This window comes from Xyrauchen texanus, chromosome 42 (assembly GCF_025860055.1).
Source record: "Xyrauchen texanus isolate HMW12.3.18 chromosome 42, RBS_HiC_50CHRs, whole genome shotgun sequence".
Taxonomy (NCBI): Eukaryota; Metazoa; Chordata; class Actinopteri; order Cypriniformes; family Catostomidae; genus Xyrauchen; species Xyrauchen texanus.
In genome coordinates this window covers 28,571,816-28,594,266 of record NC_068317.1, presented here as the reverse complement: position 1 = coordinate 28,594,266, position 22,451 = coordinate 28,571,816, and the positions used below count along the sequence as shown (strand labels likewise).

Below are 22,451 nucleotides of genomic sequence, written 5' to 3'. Positions count from 1 at the left end.
ACCATTTCCAGTCTTTAAAACAGTCAATCTAGAGGAGTCTTGATCTTGTAGTCTGGTTTTTGCCACACACGACCACATAAATATATCCTTGGTCTGTTCTTAAAAACTGAAAGTTATTTATAAAAGTCATTTCTGAGGAATATCGTGTTTTCTGGAAAACTGGAAATGTTGAATACAAGGAGGGGAAACTCGAGGGGCCTAGTTTGGGTCTTGGTGTTTCTAGTCTTGACTACAATACTGGTCTATAGTGCTCTTTAATGGCACCATAGTGCTCTATATAGTCTATTTTGCTCTTAATTAGAAAAGCTGTGCCACAAATGTTACATGATGGTCATTCATCAATTTATTAATCTAATTTCCAAAATCTTTTACAATGGCATAATACTCACATCCAAAATCTCTTTGTTAGCTTTGGGAGACGTCATCTCCCTCAAAACTTTGATAGCAACAGGAATTTTCACATCCTCACCTTCAGGGATCCACAAACCCTAAGAAAGAGACATTTAAGTTACCATTTTGAAAATATTTGTAAATCTGTAATGTTGTCTGAGGAAATTTTAAGTTAACACGAAACAGCATTTGCAACCTATTTCACTTCAGTAAATAGACACAAGACACTCAACGATACAAAAAATGTAGGGCGATACTTTGGGATCTATAAAAGTAAAAAAAAAAAAAATTAAATGTTTGAAAAATAAGAATTGGACTTGTTTGGAATAACGTGCACAAATGAATAGTGCACAATATGACCAGGAATGTGTTACACTACAAAACTTAACTTTAGTTTGTTTGTACCTTAAAGACAGTGCCAAATGCTCCAGACCCAAGAACTTTGATTTTCTTAAATTCTGTTTCCTTTAGGATGCGTAGGAGAGCCTGATTGGGTGCTTCACCACTGGGAGTCAGAGGTTCGACCAACTGAAGAATGGCATAAATATGGTTCAGTCGGTGCGCCATGAATGATATGTAACAGATTTTGTATCCGCATAAAGGCATGTGGTTACCCACCTCTCTCTCCTGTAGGAGGCGCCGTAGGGTTCTCTTCCGCCGGATGTATCGTCTGCGGAAGATGACGAAGATGAAGAGGAGGAGGACCATGATCAGAAGCATCCCACCGACTACGCCAGCTGCCACCACAGGGATGTGAGAACTAGAGATAAATAATGTATTTCAATTTTCAGCTTAAAGTCAACATAAAAAGGCACTCATGACCCATTTAACTTCCATTGTGAAGAAGGCTTAATGTCAAGTTCCCCCTTGAGAGCACCATGTGCATTGAAAAAGTAAACAGGATGAATTCTGATTTCATGTTCACTTTAATTCAGTGGAAAAAGTCACCCGAGATCATGACACGAATAAGTTATTACTTAATTAAATTATAACGTCTACTAACAATAACTCGTAAACTGCCGTACCCTTTAGGTTCACAACCCTCCAGTCCTGGTCCACTGCACCTAAAGAAACATAAACATGATAAAAATAGTTCATTTTTAAATGCGCCGTTACCATATACCACGTACCCTATACCTATAACTGGATTGCATTTACTACAAAGCTATATCAATATTGTTTATATATATATATATATATATATATATATATATATATATATATATATATATATATATATAAACATTGTCATAATTGTTATCATCTGAGAGGATGAAATGTTGTTTTTTTGATACCAGGTTTAAGCTGTTCCTACCCTTGGGTACAGTTTGCATGACACAGCTGGCACTGTCGTTTTTTGTCTGCGTACGTCCAAACATGTCGGTTATTAAGGCCTGGCACGCCTTGGGCACACAGAGCAACGCAGTGTGGCCCATCTTTGAAGTGAGCACACTCAGTACACTGATCAGCTCCCTAGAATTGGGAAAAACAGAGAGAAAAACATATGCATTGTAACCCATTTTATAAGCCTGATGCCTTGCCATTTATGGTTTACATGATTCAATTCTAAAAGAAGATGTGAGTGGTGCTTGCCCATGTAAATCTCTCTGCTACGATGCTAGGGCTTTGTGGGTTTAGTTGCTAGGGCATTGCTTGGTAGTTGCTTACTGGCCCAAGTTAAAACAGCTCATTATATTCTAGTGCCTAAATAGGGCTCAGGCCCTACTTTAATTCCATAGGTTTTTGTTTTTTGGTCTGTATTACAATCTGCCAGGCTAAAATCATAAGTCTAGTTGTTTAGAAAAGTTCTAACAAACCTCTCCTTAACTAGCCACACAATTTAGGGTATAATCATGGATAAGTTACGCACCAAAGTCTAATATTTAGGGTTTGTATTAGAGGTAGACCGATATATCGGTTTTACCGATTAATTAGAGTCGATAGTCTATTTTTGAACAGAAAATCTATGGCGATAGTTGCTGATAGTTTAATTGTTTTAATTTTTTTAATTCCTCTCTGGCTGGTTTCTTGAGGATTCTACGGTTATAAAGTCTTGGTTCTACAGAGGCAATAAGAGACCTACATTTTTCATCATTTACAATCTTCATTTACATTTTTATCCACACTTCAATGCATATTTTGTTATTTTGATAAAAGGTGCACTCAGTATTTTTTCCTCATTAAAAAAGTTTAATTTCTGAAAGACATGCATTGTAATTTTGCAGTATATGTAGGAAATCATGAGCACTCACATTTAAATGAAGACTCCAGTCATGTGAGCAACTTTATAAAGCTTTATTGTTCTACATAAAGAGGGTCTGCACATGGGGGCTGCCATGTTAGAATCACATGACCAACCGAATACTACTTGCTTAATCTCAGTAACCATCCTGTTAATTGACACTTTCACTCACTGATTAAAGTAATCATGGATGACTGTAAATACAAAATTTCTTCAATGGCATCTGAAACTGAAAACTATTGATTTTAAATGATGTTGCATCCAAGCCGCTAGGTGTCACTGTAAGTCCAAGACGACACAAAGACAAAAGTTAAATTGAAGCAAGGGCTTTATTTTATTTTGGACTCTTGTAGCCTCTATGTCTGTACCCATCACAGTATGGAATGACTACGTTTTTTTTAACAATCGGCCGATTAATCGGTCATCGCCTTTTCCACCACTGTAGCTATCAGTATCTGCAAAATCCACTATCGCCCGATCTCTGGTTGGTATACATCTCTATTCCTAAGTATAAGCAAACAATAAGTATGAGCAATTACCTTAGCAAGCACCAATTTATAATTAAAATAAATATACTAAATGGGCAAAGGCTGATTGTCCCGAGTTATACAAACATGGTATGACATACTGGGCCATGGCAGCTTTCAGTCCCGTTCAGAATCTTGCATTCGGGGTTACATTCCAAACATGTGTTCTCTGACATGTAATCTCGGGGCAATCTGGAAAAAAACAGTTCATATCAGCACAAGGAGCCAATGTCAAAAATTCTGTCATTTACTCCGACATTTACATATCGTTCCAAATCCAAAAGAATTTCGGTCTTCCGTGAAACACAAGAATGTTGACACTGACACTGTCTATACAACGAAAGTGAATGGTGATCACTATCACTATCCCATTATACTGTCCCATTAAATGTTTTGACAGGTACATGTCAACTATTTCTACTCTCTTGTATTCATAAAATACAAATGTTGTAAATATTACAATGTAATAAAAACATCATGTGTTTGTTGAAATAGCTGTAAAGAGATGTTCAGTGAACTAAATTTGGCACACACCCTTCCAGCAGGTTGCAGTGACTGACACAGCGCCCCTCACGGCTGACGTGCTGACAGGAAATACACATGGACGGCCCTGGGCCCCAGCAGCCTTCCCCTCCACACATACTGTCACAGGTCCTGTTCTGCTGCTCTGAAGAGTACACATGAGAGCTTTTATTTCAGTATACTTGCTCTATTGCATACCGCTGCATACTAACACTGTTGACTGAGCAACAATAGTGCTCTGTACAGCAACTAAGTTGAAACCTGAACTCAGCCTTACCGGTACGGACCAGGTTTGTTTGTGTAGTTGACTATGAACCATCAAAGAAAATAAGTTGTTTTAACATGGCTGTCTCACAGTTCTAGTCTTTAGAGGATATTTTGGCCACATAAGTTGAACATGTCTACACGTCCCTTACCACAGCTCTCCTTTGCTGCGTTGTTGCCATTTCGTATCCACTGTTTCTCTGATCTAAACAGCTTCTGCCAGTAGCTGCCGTTAACATAACAGAGGCGCCGGTTGTTCTTAATGACAACATCACCATCACTGATCTCCTTTAGCGAGTGCAGGCCGAGATACTCCAGGTGTGGAATATTCAAGGCAGCAAAACTGACGGTGCCCCTGCATTTGTGAACCAGAAATAAAAAGGGAGAGAGACAAGTACAGATGCTGATTTAGTAAATAATTAATACAATATAATTTAATGGATGCTCCTATCTCAGTTTAATGTGCAGAAACAACTATAAGTAAGTAATTTGTAGGTTGGCGCCCCTAAAAGGTGGAAACATCCATCCATCCATCCATCTCCAACCACTTATCCGAAGTCGGGTCGCAGGGGCAGCAGCTCCAGCAGGGGGCCCCAAACTTCCCTATCCCGAGCCACATTAACCAGCTCTGACTGGGGGACCCCGAGGCGTTCCCAGGCCAGTGTGGAGATATAATCTCTCCACCTAGTCCTGGGTCTTCCCCGAGGCCTCCTCCCAGCTAGATGTGCCTGAAACACCTCCCTAGGGAGGCGCCTAGGGGGCATCCTTATCAGATGCCCAAACCACCTCAACTGACTCCTTTCGACGCAAAGGAGCAGCGGCTCTACTCCGAGCTCCTCACGGATGACTGTGCTCCTCACCCTATCTCTAAGGGAGAAGCCCGCCACCCTTCTGAGGAAGCCCATTTCGTCTGCTTATACTCGTGACCTAGTTCTTTCAGTCATGAACCAGCCTTCATGACCATAGGTGAGGGTTGGAAAAGAAATTGACCAGTAGATCGAGAGCTTTGCCTTTCGGCTCAGCTCTATTTAGCGAAAACGGTGCGATAGAGCGAGTGCAATACCGCCCCTGCTGCCCCGATTCTCCGGCCAACCTCCCGCTCCATTGTCCCCTCACTTGTGAACAAGACCCTGAGGTACTTGCACTAGTCATGTAAATAATTTATGTGCAAAATCAGAATATCACAAAAACAATTTGAGAATAAAGGCTTCACGTGACTTGTTGAGGCAAAGTCACATATTGTAGAGCAGAGGTGGGCGGGTCCAGGCTGGAACGATGCGCGTCCCCAATCAGCCTGATGGGGCGCACGAGGGACAAAGCCGGCCGATGACGACAGTCTGAGAGAGAGAGAATTATGGGCAGCTGCCCCATATGTGTTTTTGTTTATTTAATTTAATATGATTTATATTATTACGCCGGTTCACGCCTCCTCCTTGCCCATCTAAACCCCCTTAAAGTTACCATTGCAGGTTTTCTTACCAATTTTTTATTTTTTTTTTCAGCTGAAGCAAGCACTGACACATTTTTTGATTTGCCTTTTGGAATATTTATTCGCATCTTGGTGATCCCATCTAGCACTTTTTATGCAATATCCCAAAATTGCAACCAGCATGTTACCACCCAGACCAATATTTGTGATTCTGTTTAGTGCCACTAGTGCAATATCTTAAGACATTAAATACAAAAAACTTTATGGTTTTAATAATGCTATAATCTAATGTGACAGAGCACCACACAGACAAACCAAAGACGGAACTCACAGATGTTTGGTTCTTCCTCTGATGATCTCCAGATTCCCAAAGGTGCTGAGTGACTTGAGATGTTCAGGCCAGTCTTGAATTAACAGAAACCCTAAAAGAAATGAAGATCAGAGCTAAATAATGATCTACCTTACAGAAAAGACAAAGAAAAACGTCTAGGTTACGTATGTAACCTCCGTTCCCTGATGGAGGGAACGAGACGTTGTGTCAGAGAAGCGACACTAGGGGTCTCTCTTGAGCGCTGATATTCACCTCTGAACTATGAAAAAAGGCCAATGAGAGTTGGCAACCAGTATTTGCATGTCCCGCCCCCGGACATACGGGTATTTAAGCGGCGCAAATACGGGAGTTCATTCAGGATTTTTCTGAGGAGCCGGAAATGGTCCGGCCACAACAGTGGCTCGGCTCAGCGACGTGGCAGGGGAGACACAACGTCTCGTTTCCTCCATCAGGGAACGGAGGTTACATACGTAACCTAGACGTTCTCTTCTGTCGCTCTCTCCACGTTGTGTCAGAGAAGCGACACTAGGGGTCCACTTATAAAAGCGCCACGCGCTGAGCCGTGTACGTGAACTGCTGATACAGGAGGGAGCAGGTATTCTTACGTGCAGGATGACCAACTGTATCAGGCTGCACGCACTCTTCCCCAATGCCCCATTTAAGCCATCAGGATTCCTTATCGTTACCCTGGAGGGGGAACAAGGTGCTGGCCGCCAACCTGGGAACGGGCCAAGCCTGGCCGGGCCTCTTTCTCTCTATGTTTCTCGCATAGAGCAACTTAAGCCGGGCCCTTACACGCATTGAGGGAAGGGGGTCTTAGCCCTTATTCAGGGCAGAGAAGACCCTGCGGAGGCCACGCCTACCCGAGAGGGAGGCAAGTTTAAGTGGCAAAACCATCAGAGGCCTGACTTAGGGCCTATGTGGAAAAGTCGGTGCGGTGGTGGATCCAGCCTATAGAGGGGGAACATACAGCACGGCAACCGAGGCAGCCGTGACTGCCTAAGGGAAGCACGGAGTCCACTCGCCAGAGGGACAGAACCGTGGCGTTACACACAGGGGAGTCCGAAGGAGGCCTTACCTGTGGAGCACCTATACCAGTGCAGGGTAGCTTGCGGTACCCGCGAGTGGCTTGGGTCGGCGAGTTCCTCCACTGAACTGCGACCCACGAGGGCTAGGGAGGAATCAACCAGTGTCCCAAACCTGAGATCTCCTGGGAATGAAGGCGCACTGTTTCCCCTGGTTAGGGGGAAGGGCGCTAGATGCAAGCGATTCACCCGGTCAGATCGTGGGCGTGCCACCGAGTTCTACGGGCTCGGTACCTGAGAGAACAAGGGACAATACTGACTCAACTCGGAGATTGTAGAACCTCGCGAAAGTGTTCGGTGTTGCCCAGCCCGCTGCTCTACAAATGTCTGCTAGGGCAGTGCCCCTAGCCAGTGCCCATGAGGACGCAACACTCCTGGTGGAGTGGGCTCGGACCCGCAAAGGGGGGGGGCACGGCCTGGGTGTGATAAGCCAGGGAAATGGCGTCGACAACCCAGTGGGCGAGTCTCTGCTTGGAGACAGCATTCCCTTTCTGCTGTCCCCCAAAGCAGACGAAGAGCTGCTCAGAGCGTCTAGTGCTCTGTGTGCGGTCCAGGTAGATACATAAGGCACGTACTGGACATGCCAGGGAGGGGCTGTCGTGAGGACTGTGAGGTCTGAAAACCAAGTCCGGGTAGGCCAGTAGGGGGCTACCAGAGTGACTTGCTCCTCGTCCTCCCTGACCTTGCATAGCACCTGTGCAAGAAGGCTCACTGGGGGAAATGCGTACTTGCGCAGCCCCGTGGGCCAGCTGTGTGCCAGCGCATCTGCCCCGAGGGAAGCCTCTGTCCGGGCATACCAGAGCGGGCAGTGGGAGGTTTCTTGGGAGGCAAACAGGTCTACCTGGGCCTTGCCAAACCGGTCCCAAATCAGCTGGACCGACTGGGGGTGGAGTCTCCACTCTCCGCCGGGCAAGCTTTGTCTTGACAGCGCGTCCGCCATCACATTGAGGTTGCCGGGGATGTGAGTGGCGCGCAGTGACTCCAGTCGCTGCTGACTCCATAGGAGGAGACGACGGGCGAGCTGTGACATGTGGAGGGAGCGTACTCCGCCTTGGCGGTTTATGTAGGCTACGACCGTGGTGCTGTCTGTCCTGACTAAGACGTGTTTGTGCCGAATTAACGGAAGAAACTTCTGCAGGGCCAGAAAAACAGCCAGCAGCTCTAGGCAGTTGATGTGCCAGCGCAGCAGGCCTTGGTTCCACAGGCCTGCGGCTGCGCGCCCGTTGCACACGGCACCCCAACCCAATTTGGAGGCGTCGGTCGTGACCAGAACGCGTCGGGACACCTGCTGCAAGGGTACTCCAGCCCTTAGAAAGCAAAGGTCTGTCCAGGGTTTGAAGGTCTGGTGGCAGGCAGAGGTAACTTTACGTTGTGCGTGCCGCGGCGCCATGCTCGTCTCTGGACTCGAGTCCGGAGCCAGTGCTGAAGTGGTCTCACATGCATCAACCCCAGCGGCGCGGCCGCCGCGGAGGATGCCATATGCCCCAGGAGCTGTTGGAAACGTTTTAGCGGGACCACGGCGCCTGGCTTGAAGGAAGCGAGGCATTTCAGCACTGACTGGGCACGCTCGTTGGAGAGACGTGCTGTCATTGAGACTGAGTCTAACTCCAGACCGAGAAAAGAGATGCTCTGGACTGGGGAGAGCTTGCTCTTTTCCCAGTTGACCTGAAGCCCCAAACGGCTGAGGTGCCTGAGCACCTGGTCTCTGTGTACGCATAGTAACTCTCGAGAGTGAGCCAGTATGAGCCAGTCGTCGAGGTAATTGAGTATGCGTATGCCGGCTACTCGGAGCGGGCAAGAGCTGCCTCTGCGACTTTCGTGAAGACGCGAGGGGACAGAGACAGGCCGAAGGGGAGGACTTTGTACTGATACGCCTGACCGTCGAACGCGAACCGTAGGAAGGGTCGATGTCGAGGGCAAATTGAGACGTGGAAGTACGCGTCCTTCAGGTCTACCGCTGTGAACCAATCTAGATGCCGGACGCCAGATAGAATTTGTTTCTGGGTGAGCATTTTGAACGGGAGTTTGGACAAGGTCCGATTGAAAACTCGCAGGTCCAAGATCGGTCGTAAGCCGCCGCCTTTCTTGGGTACAACAAAGTAAGGGCTGTAGAAACCCTTCCTCGTTTCGGTTGGAGGGACAGGCTCTATCGCGTCCTTTAATAGAAGGGAGGCGATTTCTTTGTGCAGGGAATGGGCATGTTGGCCGTGTACTGCGGAAAAATGTATGCCCACGAAGGGGGGCGGAGACCTGGCAAACTGAATTGCGTAACCGAGTCGAATGGTCCGGTGCAGCCAGCGTGACGGGTTGGGCAGTGAAAGCCACGCCTCTAAACTCCGTGCTAGGGGCACCAAAGGGACGGGTTTTTTGGACGTACCCGGCGGGGCTTCGCAGCGGTGCGGAACAGGTAACGTGGCGTCGGGAGGCAACGTGGCGTCCCGAGGCTCTGGTGCTGAGAATAAACTCAAAGCACTTACCTTGCTCCGCGCACCCGGCAGGGGGCGGGTTCGTGACTGAGGAGGAGGTCTGATGCTGGCGTCCTCTGGACTCGTCTGAACCGGCCGGCCGGGGAACAGTCGTGGGGCTGAAGGTGGGGACACCGCGTCCATGGAGCCGGGACTGTTGAGGCCTGAAAGCAGAGTGCCGTGAGAACGGCATTTGCGGGCCATATGCCCCAGAGACAAAGGAAATAGCTCTTTTATTGAGAATTTGGGTACCGCAGCCCCCGTTAAGGGGTGCGGCAAATGAAAAAACAAAGGATTCTCCTCCCGGCCCTCCACCGGGGGACGGAGCGGTCTTACCACCTCCGGAGCTAACTTCTTGGACTCTGGGTGCGTTGTCTCAGGAGCGCCTGGGAGCCTTCCGGGTCCTCGAGGGGGTCCGTGAGACAGGGGGCGTGCGCTTCCCGCGGTTTGCTCGACGCTGGGGCTGAGAGCTGGGCCCGGGTTGAGGCGGAGCAGGAGCTTGTCTTCTGGCCGCGGGAGGACGCCCTCGGCGAGCAGACGGGGCATGGGCCGTGTGGCAGGCTTGCGGCGAGGCATGATGTGAGAGATGGCCTCCGTCTGCTTCTTTACCGTGGAGAACTGCTGGCAAAGTCCTCGACGGTGTCGCCGAAGAGGCCGAACTGGGAGACAGGGGCGTTGAGGAAGCGAGTCTTGTCGGCTTCACGCATCTCGACCATGTTCAGCCACAGTTGACATTCCTGGACCACTAGCGTGGCCATCGCCTGCCCGAGCGCTTGCGCTGTGACCTTCGTCGCTCACAGGGCGGGATCAGGGCCACCCCCATGCATGTTGCAAAGTGCCTTGGCTTGGTGGACCTGCAGAAGAGCCATGGCATGCAGGGCGGAAGCGGCGCGTCCGGTGGCGCTGTAGGCCTTCGCTGTCAGCGAGGAGGTTGCTCTACAGGTCCGGGAAGGGAGTACGGGGCGACCTCGCCAGGTGGTAGGGGTACCGGGGCATAGATGGATCGCAACCGCCCTATCCACCTGGGGAATCGCTGCGTACCCGTGGCGCGCTCCGCCGTCGAGGGTGGCGAGGGAGGACGAGCCTGTGGTGGTGTGACGAGTGGAGAGGGGTGCTCTCCACGAAGACGTCAGCTCATCATGCACTTCCGGGAAAAACGGAACCGGGGGGCGAGGCTGTGAGCGGCGCGCAGACCCCAGGAACCAGTCATCCAGCCGTGATGGCTGTGGGGAGGATGGAGGGTTCCAATCCAAGCCCACGCTGTTGGCTGCCCGGGAATGCATGTCGGACATCTGTGCGTCAGCCTCAGCCTGGGCGTGCAAACCCGAAGGCGGCAGCCCAGGGGAGTCCTCTGCATCAGATGCCGCGCCCTCCGATGTCGCGGCGAGCTCATCGGCTTCCATCGCAAGAGGGTCGGCTGACTGGCTGTGAGGCGAGTCGCCGCCGCCTCGAGCACGGACGGGAATCAACGAGCGTGCTGGGGCGCGGGTGGTCCGAGGGGGCGTACCCGGCGGAGCTGCACCCGCAGCCATCCCCAAATCGCCTCCATCGCCAGCCGCATCGTCCTCAATCCCGTGGGAAGAAGGAGCAATACGGGGGGCGGCTGGAGTGGCTTGCTCACGGTTGTAAGCAAGCCGCGACCGCAACGTTGTCATGGTCATGTTCTCGCAGTGAGAACATGAACCATCCACAAACGCAGCCTCGGTGTGATCGCTACCCAGACACACGAGACAGCGCCTGTGGCCGTCGGAAGCGGAGAGCACTCTACCGCATTCAGAAACAACACAGGGGCGGAAGGGCATCTTTATAAAGACGCGTCCTTAAAAGGACGTTCAACGCCGCTGTGTTTTGCTCTTTTAGAGGAAATTACTCTTTTAAATAAAATCACTCTTTTAGGGAAAAAACTCGTGAGAGTTTTTAAATCTGCACTGTCGATGCGCCCAGGGGCAGGAATGCACAGCCGTGCAAACAGGAGAAAGCCGCTGTTGTGCGCCGTGGAATCCAACAGTTATGCAGCAGAGGGATGACAGGAACTCGGTGTGTAGTATGCAGCAGTTGCAGACACGACCATCGGCTCCGAAGAATTTTTCTGAATGAACTCCCGTATTTGCGCCGCTTAAATACCCGTATGTCCGGGGGCGGGACATGCAAATACTGGTTGCCAACTCTCATTGGCCTTTTTTCATAGTTCAGAGGTGAATATCAGCGCTCAAGAGAGACCCCTAGTGTCGCTTCTCTGACACAACGTGGAGAGAGCGACAGAAGGGGAACTTTTGTTAAAGACTTTTCAGTAGTTGCATTAGTTTACCTGAAATTTCCTTCACTGTCTTGAAATAGTCGAGTTTCACAGGATCCATGCTTGAAGTATTTGTAAATACGTCCCTTTAAACATATATTTGTGTAAAAAAAAGCCATTGAGATTAAACATATGGCATAAAGAAGAAACTGATTCAGTTTTGAGGTAGTCAATCAAATCTCACCCTTGAAAAGTTGTCTGCATTATTTTAATATGGCCATTTATTTTGGTGCAGTTTATGAAAGAATCGATGTTAGTCGCGTTGATCGACATGACATTTGCAAGAGCTCCCATTCCAAGGCCATTGCATACTAAACAAAAATATAGATACTTTCAATGTGATGCTACGCAACTGATTACACATATATTTACAATTGTTTTATCTTTGTATTGTGTAGCACAAAAAAATTATATAAAAACCACTGACCTTTTGGGCACAAGCCATCACATATTTTGCACTTCCTTATTCCGTCCTCCTCCACTTCATGCATATTACCACTGCAGGTTTGAACGCAAGCATCGTGATCTGTCACCACAAAGTTGTCTGCAGCAGAAAAGAAGTTTGTAATCAGACAATAAAATACATTTTATTTTTGGTAACAATTTACAATAAGGTTTCGTTTCACATTAGTATTGCATTAGGGATAATGAACTAACAATGAACAATATATATATTTTTTACATAATTTATTAATCTTTTTTAATGTTCATTTATAAAAAAAAAATGTATTGGTCATTGTTAGGTTATTTTAGCTCATAATACAGTAATATACTCAATTAAAAAAGTTTTATTTAAAAAATATACATATTAGTACACTATATAGAATAACATTAAAATAAAATATTTGTTTTTAAAAACAATTTAATAAATACTGTATTTATTTTAATGCATTAACTAACAAAATATTAGTAAATATTAGTAGATGTTGAAATTAACTTAAACCAAGATTTATAATTGGTGTAAAAGTAAAGTTCTTTGTTAGTTCATGTTAAATAATGTTGTTAACAAATTTTAACAAACAAAATAAAAATATTTATTTAAAATATATGCACAATATAATATAATATAAAATAATATAATAAAATATAATATCAAATAATATAATATAATATCAAATAATATAATATAATATCAAATAATGTAATATCAAATAATATAATATAATATCAAATAATATAATATAATATAATATCAAATAATATAATATAATATCAAATAATATAATATAATATCAAATAATATAATATAATATAATATCAAATAATATAATATAATATCAAATAATATAATATAATATCAAATAATATAATATAAATTTGTTATAAATATAATATAATACAGTATAATCGTAGTTCATTTAAAACCAAAAAAGACATAATAATAATAATGTTTTATTATTAATATTGTATTTATTAATAGCTACACATTTTTTGTGTGTCTACCGCTTATACTTTACTGTTTACCAAAAATAAACCTTAACATCATAGAGAACTTAGTTCTTTGTTTACATACACCCTGTTAAATATTCTGTATAACTTTTGGGTGTGTCTTTGCTCCTATATTTGCAAGCCTGACTGGTAGATCTAATTGTAATTATTATCTCTAGGCTAATGCTTTTTATAGCAAACACTTCAACCAAAGCAATAACCCAGAGCACAACCACAGCTTTTTATGCATTGAATTATCTGATTTGATCTCTGCTAACTTAGTTTGTGAAATTCACACAAACGTACAAGGGCATCTCTTCACGCAGGTGGCTCCAAAGTTGTACTTCCCGTCAGGGTTGTGAACGAGTTGGTGAGTGTTTGGGTTGTACAGCATAAGACGAGGACACGCATCCTTACACGTCCCCTCATCTTGGAAGTCTCTGCAGGCCTGAAAGAAAACTAGAATTTCAGCAACATTGCGTGTGCAAAGATGACTATGATAAAATGTTATTGTCCTCTCAATAAATGAATCAAAGCATTAGTTGAGAGAGAATTTCTTTCATATTTTAGCAGAATGGACGTTATAACTGGCATTCACCCATATGAATCAGAATTGAATCGAATTAGGAGCTTGTGAATCAGAATCTAATTGAATCGTGAAATCTATATCAAAGCCAGCCCTATTTTGTAATCTAATGCAATAACATCCATACATTTTTATTTGTGCTTTAACGCCAAATCCTTTACTGAATAAAATTATTAGAGTATATTTGCAGCCTTCTTAATCTAATCTCAGCAATTTCATCTGCATACTGCACATATATGAACATAAAAGTCTCTCATTTGAAATGTTGAAAGTGTATAGCTATTCTTTTATAGGTTCGACACAATCAAGAAGTATTACCTTCAGGGCTATGACCATGCAAAACCCAGGAAACTATTTGATATGACTAATGAAACTGCAGCACTCACCAGACAGTCTGTGGGTTTGGGTCCGGTGCAGCCCGCAGCACAGTGTTCATTACAGCAGTCCATGGGTTTGGGCCCCTTGCACCTCCGTGAGCACTGCTCAGCACAATTTAACCGAGTTACTAACAGAGAAGACAAAAACACATGTATTATGATCTAGTTCACTCACGTTTAAACCATTTAGAAAATTGCATATACAGTAGAACTCACAAGTCTGGCAGTTCTCTGGTCCTGGAGCCCAACACGATCCATTGAAGCATGCCGCGTCACATCGTCTGCCTGAAGTGTGAAAGAATTTTTATTATTTATGTAATCTAAATGGCACAATATGTGTGTTAGATCATGTTAGATTTAAAAGGTTTATTCTGAACCTTGAAACACTTACAATGAGGACCAGTCCCATCCGAAACATTCACATCATTTTTCCCCTCTACAATGTCCAACCACTGTATGGTCTCCACATTGCACAGCATAGGATTATGAGCTATTTTAACTCCACCTTTGAGAATTTCTGTCAAAAAAAAAAAAACAAATCTGGTTGATATAGGTTTACCGGTCATTTGTCATTGAAAAAAAGAAAAAGAAAAACAGATTTTTACATTTTCTGAAGAAAATATGAGTGGTGCTTTCCCATGCCAAAAAATCCACAACTATAAGGTGTTGTGGATGGTTGCCAAGCTGTTACTATGTGGTTGCTAAGGTGTTCTGAGTGGTTTTAAAGCACTGCTAGCTGACCATCAAGACTTTATGATATTCTGGGCCCTAGAGATGATCCCAAAGATTACATTTGTACCAAATTTACACAATATTTCATATTTTTAGCACCTAGGATAACCTGATTTGCCAGTGCCCCATTTTCTTTTTGGATTCAGCACATGTGAAACATTACCATGAAAACTACTAGAAACTATTAGAAAGTGTGACTTTGTATCATGTGTCTTGATTGGAAACAGCATTGTATATGCAGGGATGAGCAGTGTTTCAGATACATGTATTTGAAATACGTATTTGAAATACAAAATACTTTTTATTTTAAAGTCTTTGAAAAAAATGTAATAAGATTTATATTTAAATATTTTAAAAATATATAAAATATTTTGTGCCAGTCAACCTCTTTATTAAGCTGCTGAGTTCCTGTATAAACTAGTTCAGGCATGCACCCCCCATACACCCCCCCACGCCCCCAGGTTCGAATCCCGTTCAGAGTGGGTCAAGCAGGACCAGTTGCACTGACATATTTGTGTGACGAGACTGGATGCTGCCTTCAAGTGCACCTAGGAATCTTGTGCCTCCAAGTCGGGTATTCGTTACGACATGTCACACATTTATGTGGGAAACAAAATTTGGAAGAAGCCAAACTTCAATAATTGTGCAATTATGCGACGGCAAAAGCCCTTTTTCTGTTGTACCAGTGAATAAACATTAGTGAATAAACCTGCATCACTTATAAATTACATAAATTATTTATAAATGCATGGTCTCCAACATATTATTAATTAATAGACCTTTTTTGCACTCCAGGTTTTGGAATGCGGAAGTAAATGACTGCAGGGTAAACATCGACAGCGGTGAATGGGAGACCACAGCAAATATTATTTTCACCACCCCATTTGCTCCAAGAGCAAAATAAAATAAATCCACTATTACATTGGAATTACTCTCCAGAAGAAGAAAGATATAGAGGGTGGTGGATTAAGACAGTCAGATGAGAGAAGATGCCAAATTTAGTGTCACTATATCAGCAGCTGTAATCGAAACCCCCTCCCAAATGTGGTAATTCATTTAAATTACCATCCATCCATCCATCGTCAACCGCTTATCCTGTGTACAGGGTCGCGGGGGGCTGGAGCCTATCCCAGCTAACATTGGGCGAAAGGCGGGGGACACCCTGGACAGGTCGCCAGTTCATTTAATTTACGTTAAATTTAAATTCAAACTAATTCTAGGGTAATATAACACAAAGCATAATGTTATAAACTTACACTCAATATTTAAAAAATAAAATAAATTATAATTTAAAAAAGTTTGCTAGATTTACGCTGCTAAATAAGTCAGAAATGCTTCATCACAGTCTGTGAAAAAAGTATATTTGCTTAAAACAAACTGAAGGGTGAGTAACAAATTTATATTATTTAAATAAATGACAGAAGTTGAAATAATTTTGCAAAAGCATTGCTATTTATCATCTTTCATGTCAACACACCCCTTCCAACATCCCAACTTGGAAACTAGTGTAGACCTATCATCAAGAATTCAGAGTTTCCTACTCGTTAATTCGACTTTGTGGGGTCATTCATGTGCTCGAAATTCATAATTACGATATTTCCACTTGACTCCACTTGAAGGGCAAATGTGTTGAAATTTTACGCACTAGTTTCTCAGTTGGAATTCCTACTTGAAGTGGCATTCCATTGGACATTTCCTAGTAGGAAGCTGGAAAATGTGACTTTCTGAGTTTAATGGAACACAAAATAAGATAAGGTGAGGATGTGATGGTCGATTCTACTTGTTGCAAAAAACACAATAATGTCTAGCAACTGTTATTTAATTTCCATTAAAATATTAAGGTAGCTATGATACTTCTAGCCAGCCAGTGCACTGTAAACAATGAAGAAAACAGAACTAGTCAGCAGCCAGCTAGTGAGCTGGTCTAACTATCGTTAACAAGTTCACTTGCTATCGTTAGCTAGACTGCTAGCTAGCAAGCTAAAATGGAACATCATTCAGATTTACCTTCAGTCAACATGAAGGAATAAAAGAGAGAAATTAGAGTTAGCACTAGCACTGGACATTAGTGCTAGCTAGTCAGTCTTGCTAGCTAATTGGTTGTTGGTGTTAGCCACTGCTAGTGTATTTACTAGCTAGTGTTTAAAGTATTACTCCATGTTTGATAGCAAGAAAAGTACCCACTGTTTTACTCATGATTTATTTAATAGGGTTCACCACAAGTAATAGCAGGCTGCAGTGTAACCTGGACAGAAATACGTATAGAAATGGCTGCTGTTTGGCATTTTGCACTATGTAAGTTTGTAATCGTGTACCTGTTTATATATAATTGTCTTTAACTGATTGAAGAGGTAGATGAAATGAAAACAAAAGTTTCTAAGCAGATGTACATCAAAATGTTTTTGCATTCAGAACAGGTCCAGATAGATTTCAGCCTAATAGTGATACTTCATTGAATGGACAATTTTACATGTATTTTGTGTATTTTCAAGATACAAAATACTTTATTATATTTTGATAATTTTTTTTTTCCACACAGTATTTGGTATTTTATTTTAATATATTAAACTGAGGTACTTTGTATTTTTATTTTAAATACATATGTTTGTGCCCATCACTGTGTATACAGTATCTTATGCCACATTGTGGTGCCTGTAGACATAAAATAAAATATTTTGTCATATATACCTGTTAGGTTTCTTAGTGTCAGTTCTCTCAGTCCACTGATGATACTGCCATTCTCCGAAGAATCATTCCTGTGATAGTTTGACATCACAGCAAGAGCGTACTTGTTCTTGAAGAGAGAATGTCCGCGAATGAGGCGCAGGTTTTCCAAGGGAATCACATCCACATAGTTTAGTCCTATTAGAACGTAGCCACCGACTTCCTCGATGCTCTGTGATATGAAATAAATGTAAACAACACTCAAAATCTGCACCTAATGTACTGCATTCCATACAAGCGTAGAAGTAAGAAGTATGTGAAAGAAAGCTGTTTTGGTACAGTTCGGACATTTAGAAAACATACACAGATTGTGGTAGACAAAACATTCAACATCCACTTGCTGATTTTTTGTAATCAGTCTGGTTTGTCACAGTTTATCCTTCCCAAAAGTGATATGTATGATGTTTAAAAACATTTTTTGCAATACCTATGACAGACTTATCTCCCTGTGAATTTGGCGACAGTAGGTCGAAAGATCTTTGGCTGAAATCTGTCTGTGCTTTCATAAATTCATAAATCCCTGCCAAGATGCCACTGTTGCTCCCTTGAGCATGGCCCTTGACCCTATCTGCTCCAGGGGTGCTGTATCTTGGCTGACCCTGCACTCTGGTTCCGTGCAAACCAGGAAGTAATCCCTGTCACTTAATCAATCATGAGCACGCTTCAGGGGCTGCATTTTCCCCCTAAGATTACATTGATTACATTACATTACAAAGAATTTCACTGTATATATGCAAAAACATGTATGTATAATGTGTGACCATAATAAAGGCTTCTGGCTTCTAAATTCAAATCTGTGGCCAAAGCTGGAAATTTTGTTGAACATATGGGCACATGTGAGCTCTAGTTTCAGGTAGAAATGTCCCCAGAGTGGCGCAAACTGCTGTTTGTCAGTGTAACTGGGAAGTTAAAATGGGAAAGGAGGAGGCGGGAACCTGCTGAACAGTCAAAGTTATATTTCATGTAAAATTAAAACATAAAGACAAAACATTAACACACACATGGCAGATGCGTGTGGATCCCTCTTTCCCAAGCTCCCACACCCGGCTAACTTTATCCCTCTCCTCGGCTGATAAGCCCATTTGGGGTCCGGCCAGGGCTGGACTGGTAATCTGGCATACCGGGCATTTTCCCGGTGGGCCGGCGCACATTTGGGCCGATCAGGGGCGGACTGGCCATCGGGAGAACCGAGTGGGCCGGTGTTTCGGCCGTGCAACGATCCCAATGGGCAGCGATAAGTTAAAACGAGCCACCACGTTATGCAGAACAGAACGGAACGGACCACTCCCCACTCCCCCTCCCCCCAACAAGACCAGTTGCAATGTAAAATCCCGGGCCGATTTCTCTTCCCAGTCCAGCCCTGGGGCTGGCTGTGCATAGTCCCGGTCCAGCCCTGCATCAGAGTCAGTAACTCAGAAAGGGGATGATTTGGGGGGACCGGAACATTCGGTAGCAATATGTTGAATTCTTGTGTGATCGTGTTGATTTGTTCTTTAAAACTTTTCTTTTTTTTTTCATTTTCTTTTTTACCAATAGTCTCATTGTATATAAGAGCTGCAAAAATGTGTTCTATTTTAACACATTGTGTATGTATAAAAACACTGTGCATATATATATATATATATATACACACACACACACACATAGTATATTTATTGTATTTGGTATTCAGTACATTAAGTGAGTGATGTCACTTACCCTAAGAAAGGAGAGGTCATGGTACTCCTGAATGTACGTTATCTCCAGGTTTTCCAGCACTACTGTACAATTACTGTACATTCGTACCATGGTCTTGTAGTGGTCGTCTGGCTGTGCCAGCAGTGTGAGCTTATTACTGGTTCCCTGACATACTGTAGAGAACAACATACTTAGCAGAGGTGATATATAACAAATTACCTTAAAAGAAACATCTAGAGAATTTACATTTACAGAATTCCTTGACATTCAGTTCCAACCTGCTATGTTAGTCTTTATTAAATGCCGTTGTTTGTATGTGGCAATATTTTGACTAAATACAGTAATGCCAACTATCTGATGAGGTTGACATTTCATAAGAAGTGTATCAAATTACATCACTCTATAATATAATCAGTTTCATATTGTATCAGGCAATAACTAGACATTCAAGATATACTCAGAGTGGATAAAACAATGATGGCAACAGTGTAGAGAGAGCTAATTCTTTGATGGTTTCAGATTATTAGATTATTAATTATTTTATACTAAATATTTGTATTTTAAATGTAAACAAAATGCACACGTCTAAGCAGCAATATTTGTGGAGCCCCTATGAGTACATGCCATATTACCCAATTACCCAAATAACTGTATCTCTTACATCACCAGGGATGTGTGACCTCAGATAATGGTCAGATCAGACTTTCCCATGTGTTGCTTATTGTAATATACACTCACCTAAAGGATTATTAGGAACACCTGTTCAATTTCTCATTAATGCAATTATCTAATCAACCAATCACATGGCAGTTGCTTCAATGCATTTAGGGGTGTGGTCCTGGTCAAGACAATCTCCTGAACTCCAAACTGAATGTCAGAACGGGAAAGAAAGGTGATTTAAGCAATTTTGAGCGTGGCATGGTTGTTGGTGCCAGACGGGCCGGTCTGAGTATTTCACAATCTGCTCAGTTACTGGGATTTCTACAGTTCACAACCATTTCTAGGGTTTACAAAGAATGGTGTGAAAAGGGAAAAACATGCGGTAGTCCTGTGGGCGAAAATGCCTTGTTGATGCTAGAGGTCAGAGGAGAATGGGCCGACTGATTCAAGCTGATAGAAGAGCAACTTTGCCTGAAATAACCACTCGTTACAACCGAGGTATGCAGCAAAGCATTTGTGAAGCCACAACACGCACAACCTTGAGGTGGATGGGCTACAACAGCAGAAGACCCCACCGGGTACCACTCATCTCCACTACAAATAGGAAAAAGAGGCTACAATTTGCAAGAGCTCACCAAAATTGGACAGTTGAAGACTGGAAAAATGTTGCCTGGTCTGATGAGTCTCGATTTCTGCTGAGACATTCAGATGGTAGAGTCAGAATTTGGCGTAAACAGAATGAGAACATGGATCCATCATGCCTTGTTACCACTGTGCAGGCTGGTGGTGGTGGTGTAATGGTGTGGGGGATGTTTTCTTGGCACACTTTAGGCCCCTTAGTGCCAACTGGGCATCGTTTAAATGCCACGGCCTACCTGAGCATTGTTTCTGACCATGTTCATCCCTTTATGGCCACCATGTACCCATCCTCTGATGGCTACTTCCAGCAGGATAATGCACCATGTCACAAAGCTCGAATGATTTCAAATTGGTTTCTTGAACATGACAATGAGTTCACTGTACTAAAATGGCCCCCACAGTCACCAGATCTCAACCCAATAGAGCATCTTTGGGATGTGGTGGAACGGGAGCTTCGTGCCCTGGATGTGCATCCCACAAATCTCCATCAACTGCAAGATGCTATCCTATCAATATGGGCCAACATTTCTAAAGAATGCTTTCAGCACCTTGTTGAATCAATGCCACGTAGAATTAAGGCAGTTCTGAAGGCGAAAGGGCGTCAAACACAGTATTAGTATGGTGTTCCTAATAATCCTTTAGGTGAGTGTATTTTTAGAGCAGAGTATTATTCAGTTCTTCATACCAACACAAGCCCAGTCTCATCCAATCTTCAGACTTGTGAATTCTTAAAGTGTTTTTCACTGATTGCACAGCAACACAAAAACTGGATCATATTTCAGATATCACAACAAAAATGCTGTACATCTTGGATAAACATAGAACTTACAAGCCTTTGTGCTTTTAAAAAAAAAAAGAAAAGAAAAAAAAGTTGGTTACATTGTGTTCATAGTACCTTGATTGCATATTTTCACATATAGTGGCTCCAAAAAGCAGTTGGTTTGCAATTCCCTTTCAAAGGAAGTTACAGTAGAGAATATACCTTATTCAGTCTTGTCTATCTCTCCTGTTATAAAGGTGTTGAATTCCTGTAGCCATTGCTATTTGACCCATCGCTAGAGGAAGAGCAAATTCGGGGGGTGAGCAACACCGTGGTCAGGAATGTGGTTCACCAAGGGTAAGGCTCAAATATTGCACACAAATGTTACTCAATTTGGAAAATAGTCTAATTCTTGCCTGCCACGTGGGTTGTGTTCCCAGCCAGCACTTGTAACACCCTCAGTCATTCTGCTCTTGCCCTCAGGAATCATTAAAGTATCTATCAAAAGTGAGGTCAGGCAACAGATAGAAAAGAAATGCACATATTTTTATGGCGAGCCAATTTACTGAATATTAAATCATTAAAAAATATTCAAATAAATACATAATTAAATTGTTTAAAAAAACTAAACAAATAATTCAATTAATTTCCCTTGTTAGCACTAGTTTGCGACTACCCAAATCATTTTTTAAATAAAACACAAAGCTCATTCTTAAATGAAAAATCAACAAAAATATATCTCAAATGAAAATGTAAATACAAGGAACATTTATTGATTTATTTAGTTATTTAATGATTAATATAATAATTGTGTCGTTTTTTATTTAGTTATGTATTTAATGATTTATTAAAATACTTAAATTGTTATTTAGTGATTTAAATAATATAAATATTTTTCCTACATATATTTTGGCTGATTTAGTTTCAAGCTAACTTTGTTCAAAAACCTAGTGAGCTGCCTGCCTAAACCGCATTTTAAGGCATCAATGCCACATTCCTGATGTGAAAGGCTATTCCAAATTATGCTGCCTTCCAAGATACTACACCTTCTTGTGGCCAAATTCCAAATTCGTTTGGCACCATTGCATGTTTGCCTCATGGCAAAGGCAATCCCAAAATGTATAATGGCGAACAAGTCGATAGAAATGTTGATTCGAAATATCGCATACCATATACCAAATACCAGAACGTTAGTTCAGTAGTTGAGTAAAAGTTATTGTAATTTTGTAATAGTTCAATCTAATTAAAATTGAATATTTTAGCTATATTTGTATTAGCTAAGAGTAAAGTTATGGTAAACGTTTGCCTGGCATGTCC

General features: G+C 42.9%; 1 protein-coding gene across 2 annotated transcripts in view; it reads right to left on the bottom strand.

Moving 5' to 3' along the window:
- Positions 1-22,451, bottom strand: part of LOC127635155 (epidermal growth factor receptor-like) — a 46,583-nt gene that overhangs the window by 8,002 nt on the left and 16,130 nt on the right. Inside the window, exons 1-19 of one of the 2 annotated variants that reach the window (XM_052114944.1) lie at positions 21,357-21,373; positions 19,097-19,248; positions 17,363-17,570; positions 14,334-14,459; positions 14,159-14,227; positions 13,952-14,070; positions 13,286-13,427; positions 11,979-12,095; positions 11,736-11,862; positions 11,564-11,637; positions 5,706-5,796; positions 4,098-4,300; positions 3,694-3,826; positions 3,261-3,351; positions 1,706-1,863; positions 1,416-1,454; positions 1,009-1,150; positions 796-918; positions 390-488 (exon numbers count right to left, since the gene is read on the bottom strand). In XM_052114944.1, coding sequence (XP_051970904.1) covers positions 390-488; positions 796-918; positions 1,009-1,150; positions 1,416-1,454; positions 1,706-1,863; positions 3,261-3,351; positions 3,694-3,826; positions 4,098-4,300; positions 5,706-5,796; positions 11,564-11,637; positions 11,736-11,862; positions 11,979-12,095; positions 13,286-13,427; positions 13,952-14,070; positions 14,159-14,227; positions 14,334-14,459; positions 17,363-17,570; positions 19,097-19,186 — 2,151 coding nt within the window. In that variant the 5' untranslated portion in view covers positions 19,187-19,248; positions 21,357-21,373. Of the gene's footprint in view, positions 1-389; positions 489-795; positions 919-1,008; positions 1,151-1,415; positions 1,455-1,705; positions 1,864-3,260; positions 3,352-3,693; positions 3,827-4,097; positions 4,301-5,705; positions 5,797-11,563; positions 11,638-11,735; positions 11,863-11,978; positions 12,096-13,285; positions 13,428-13,951; positions 14,071-14,158; positions 14,228-14,333; positions 14,460-17,362; positions 17,571-19,096; positions 19,249-21,356; positions 21,374-22,451 lie in introns of those variants that run through there. The other variant, XM_052114943.1, reaches the window with a different exon arrangement.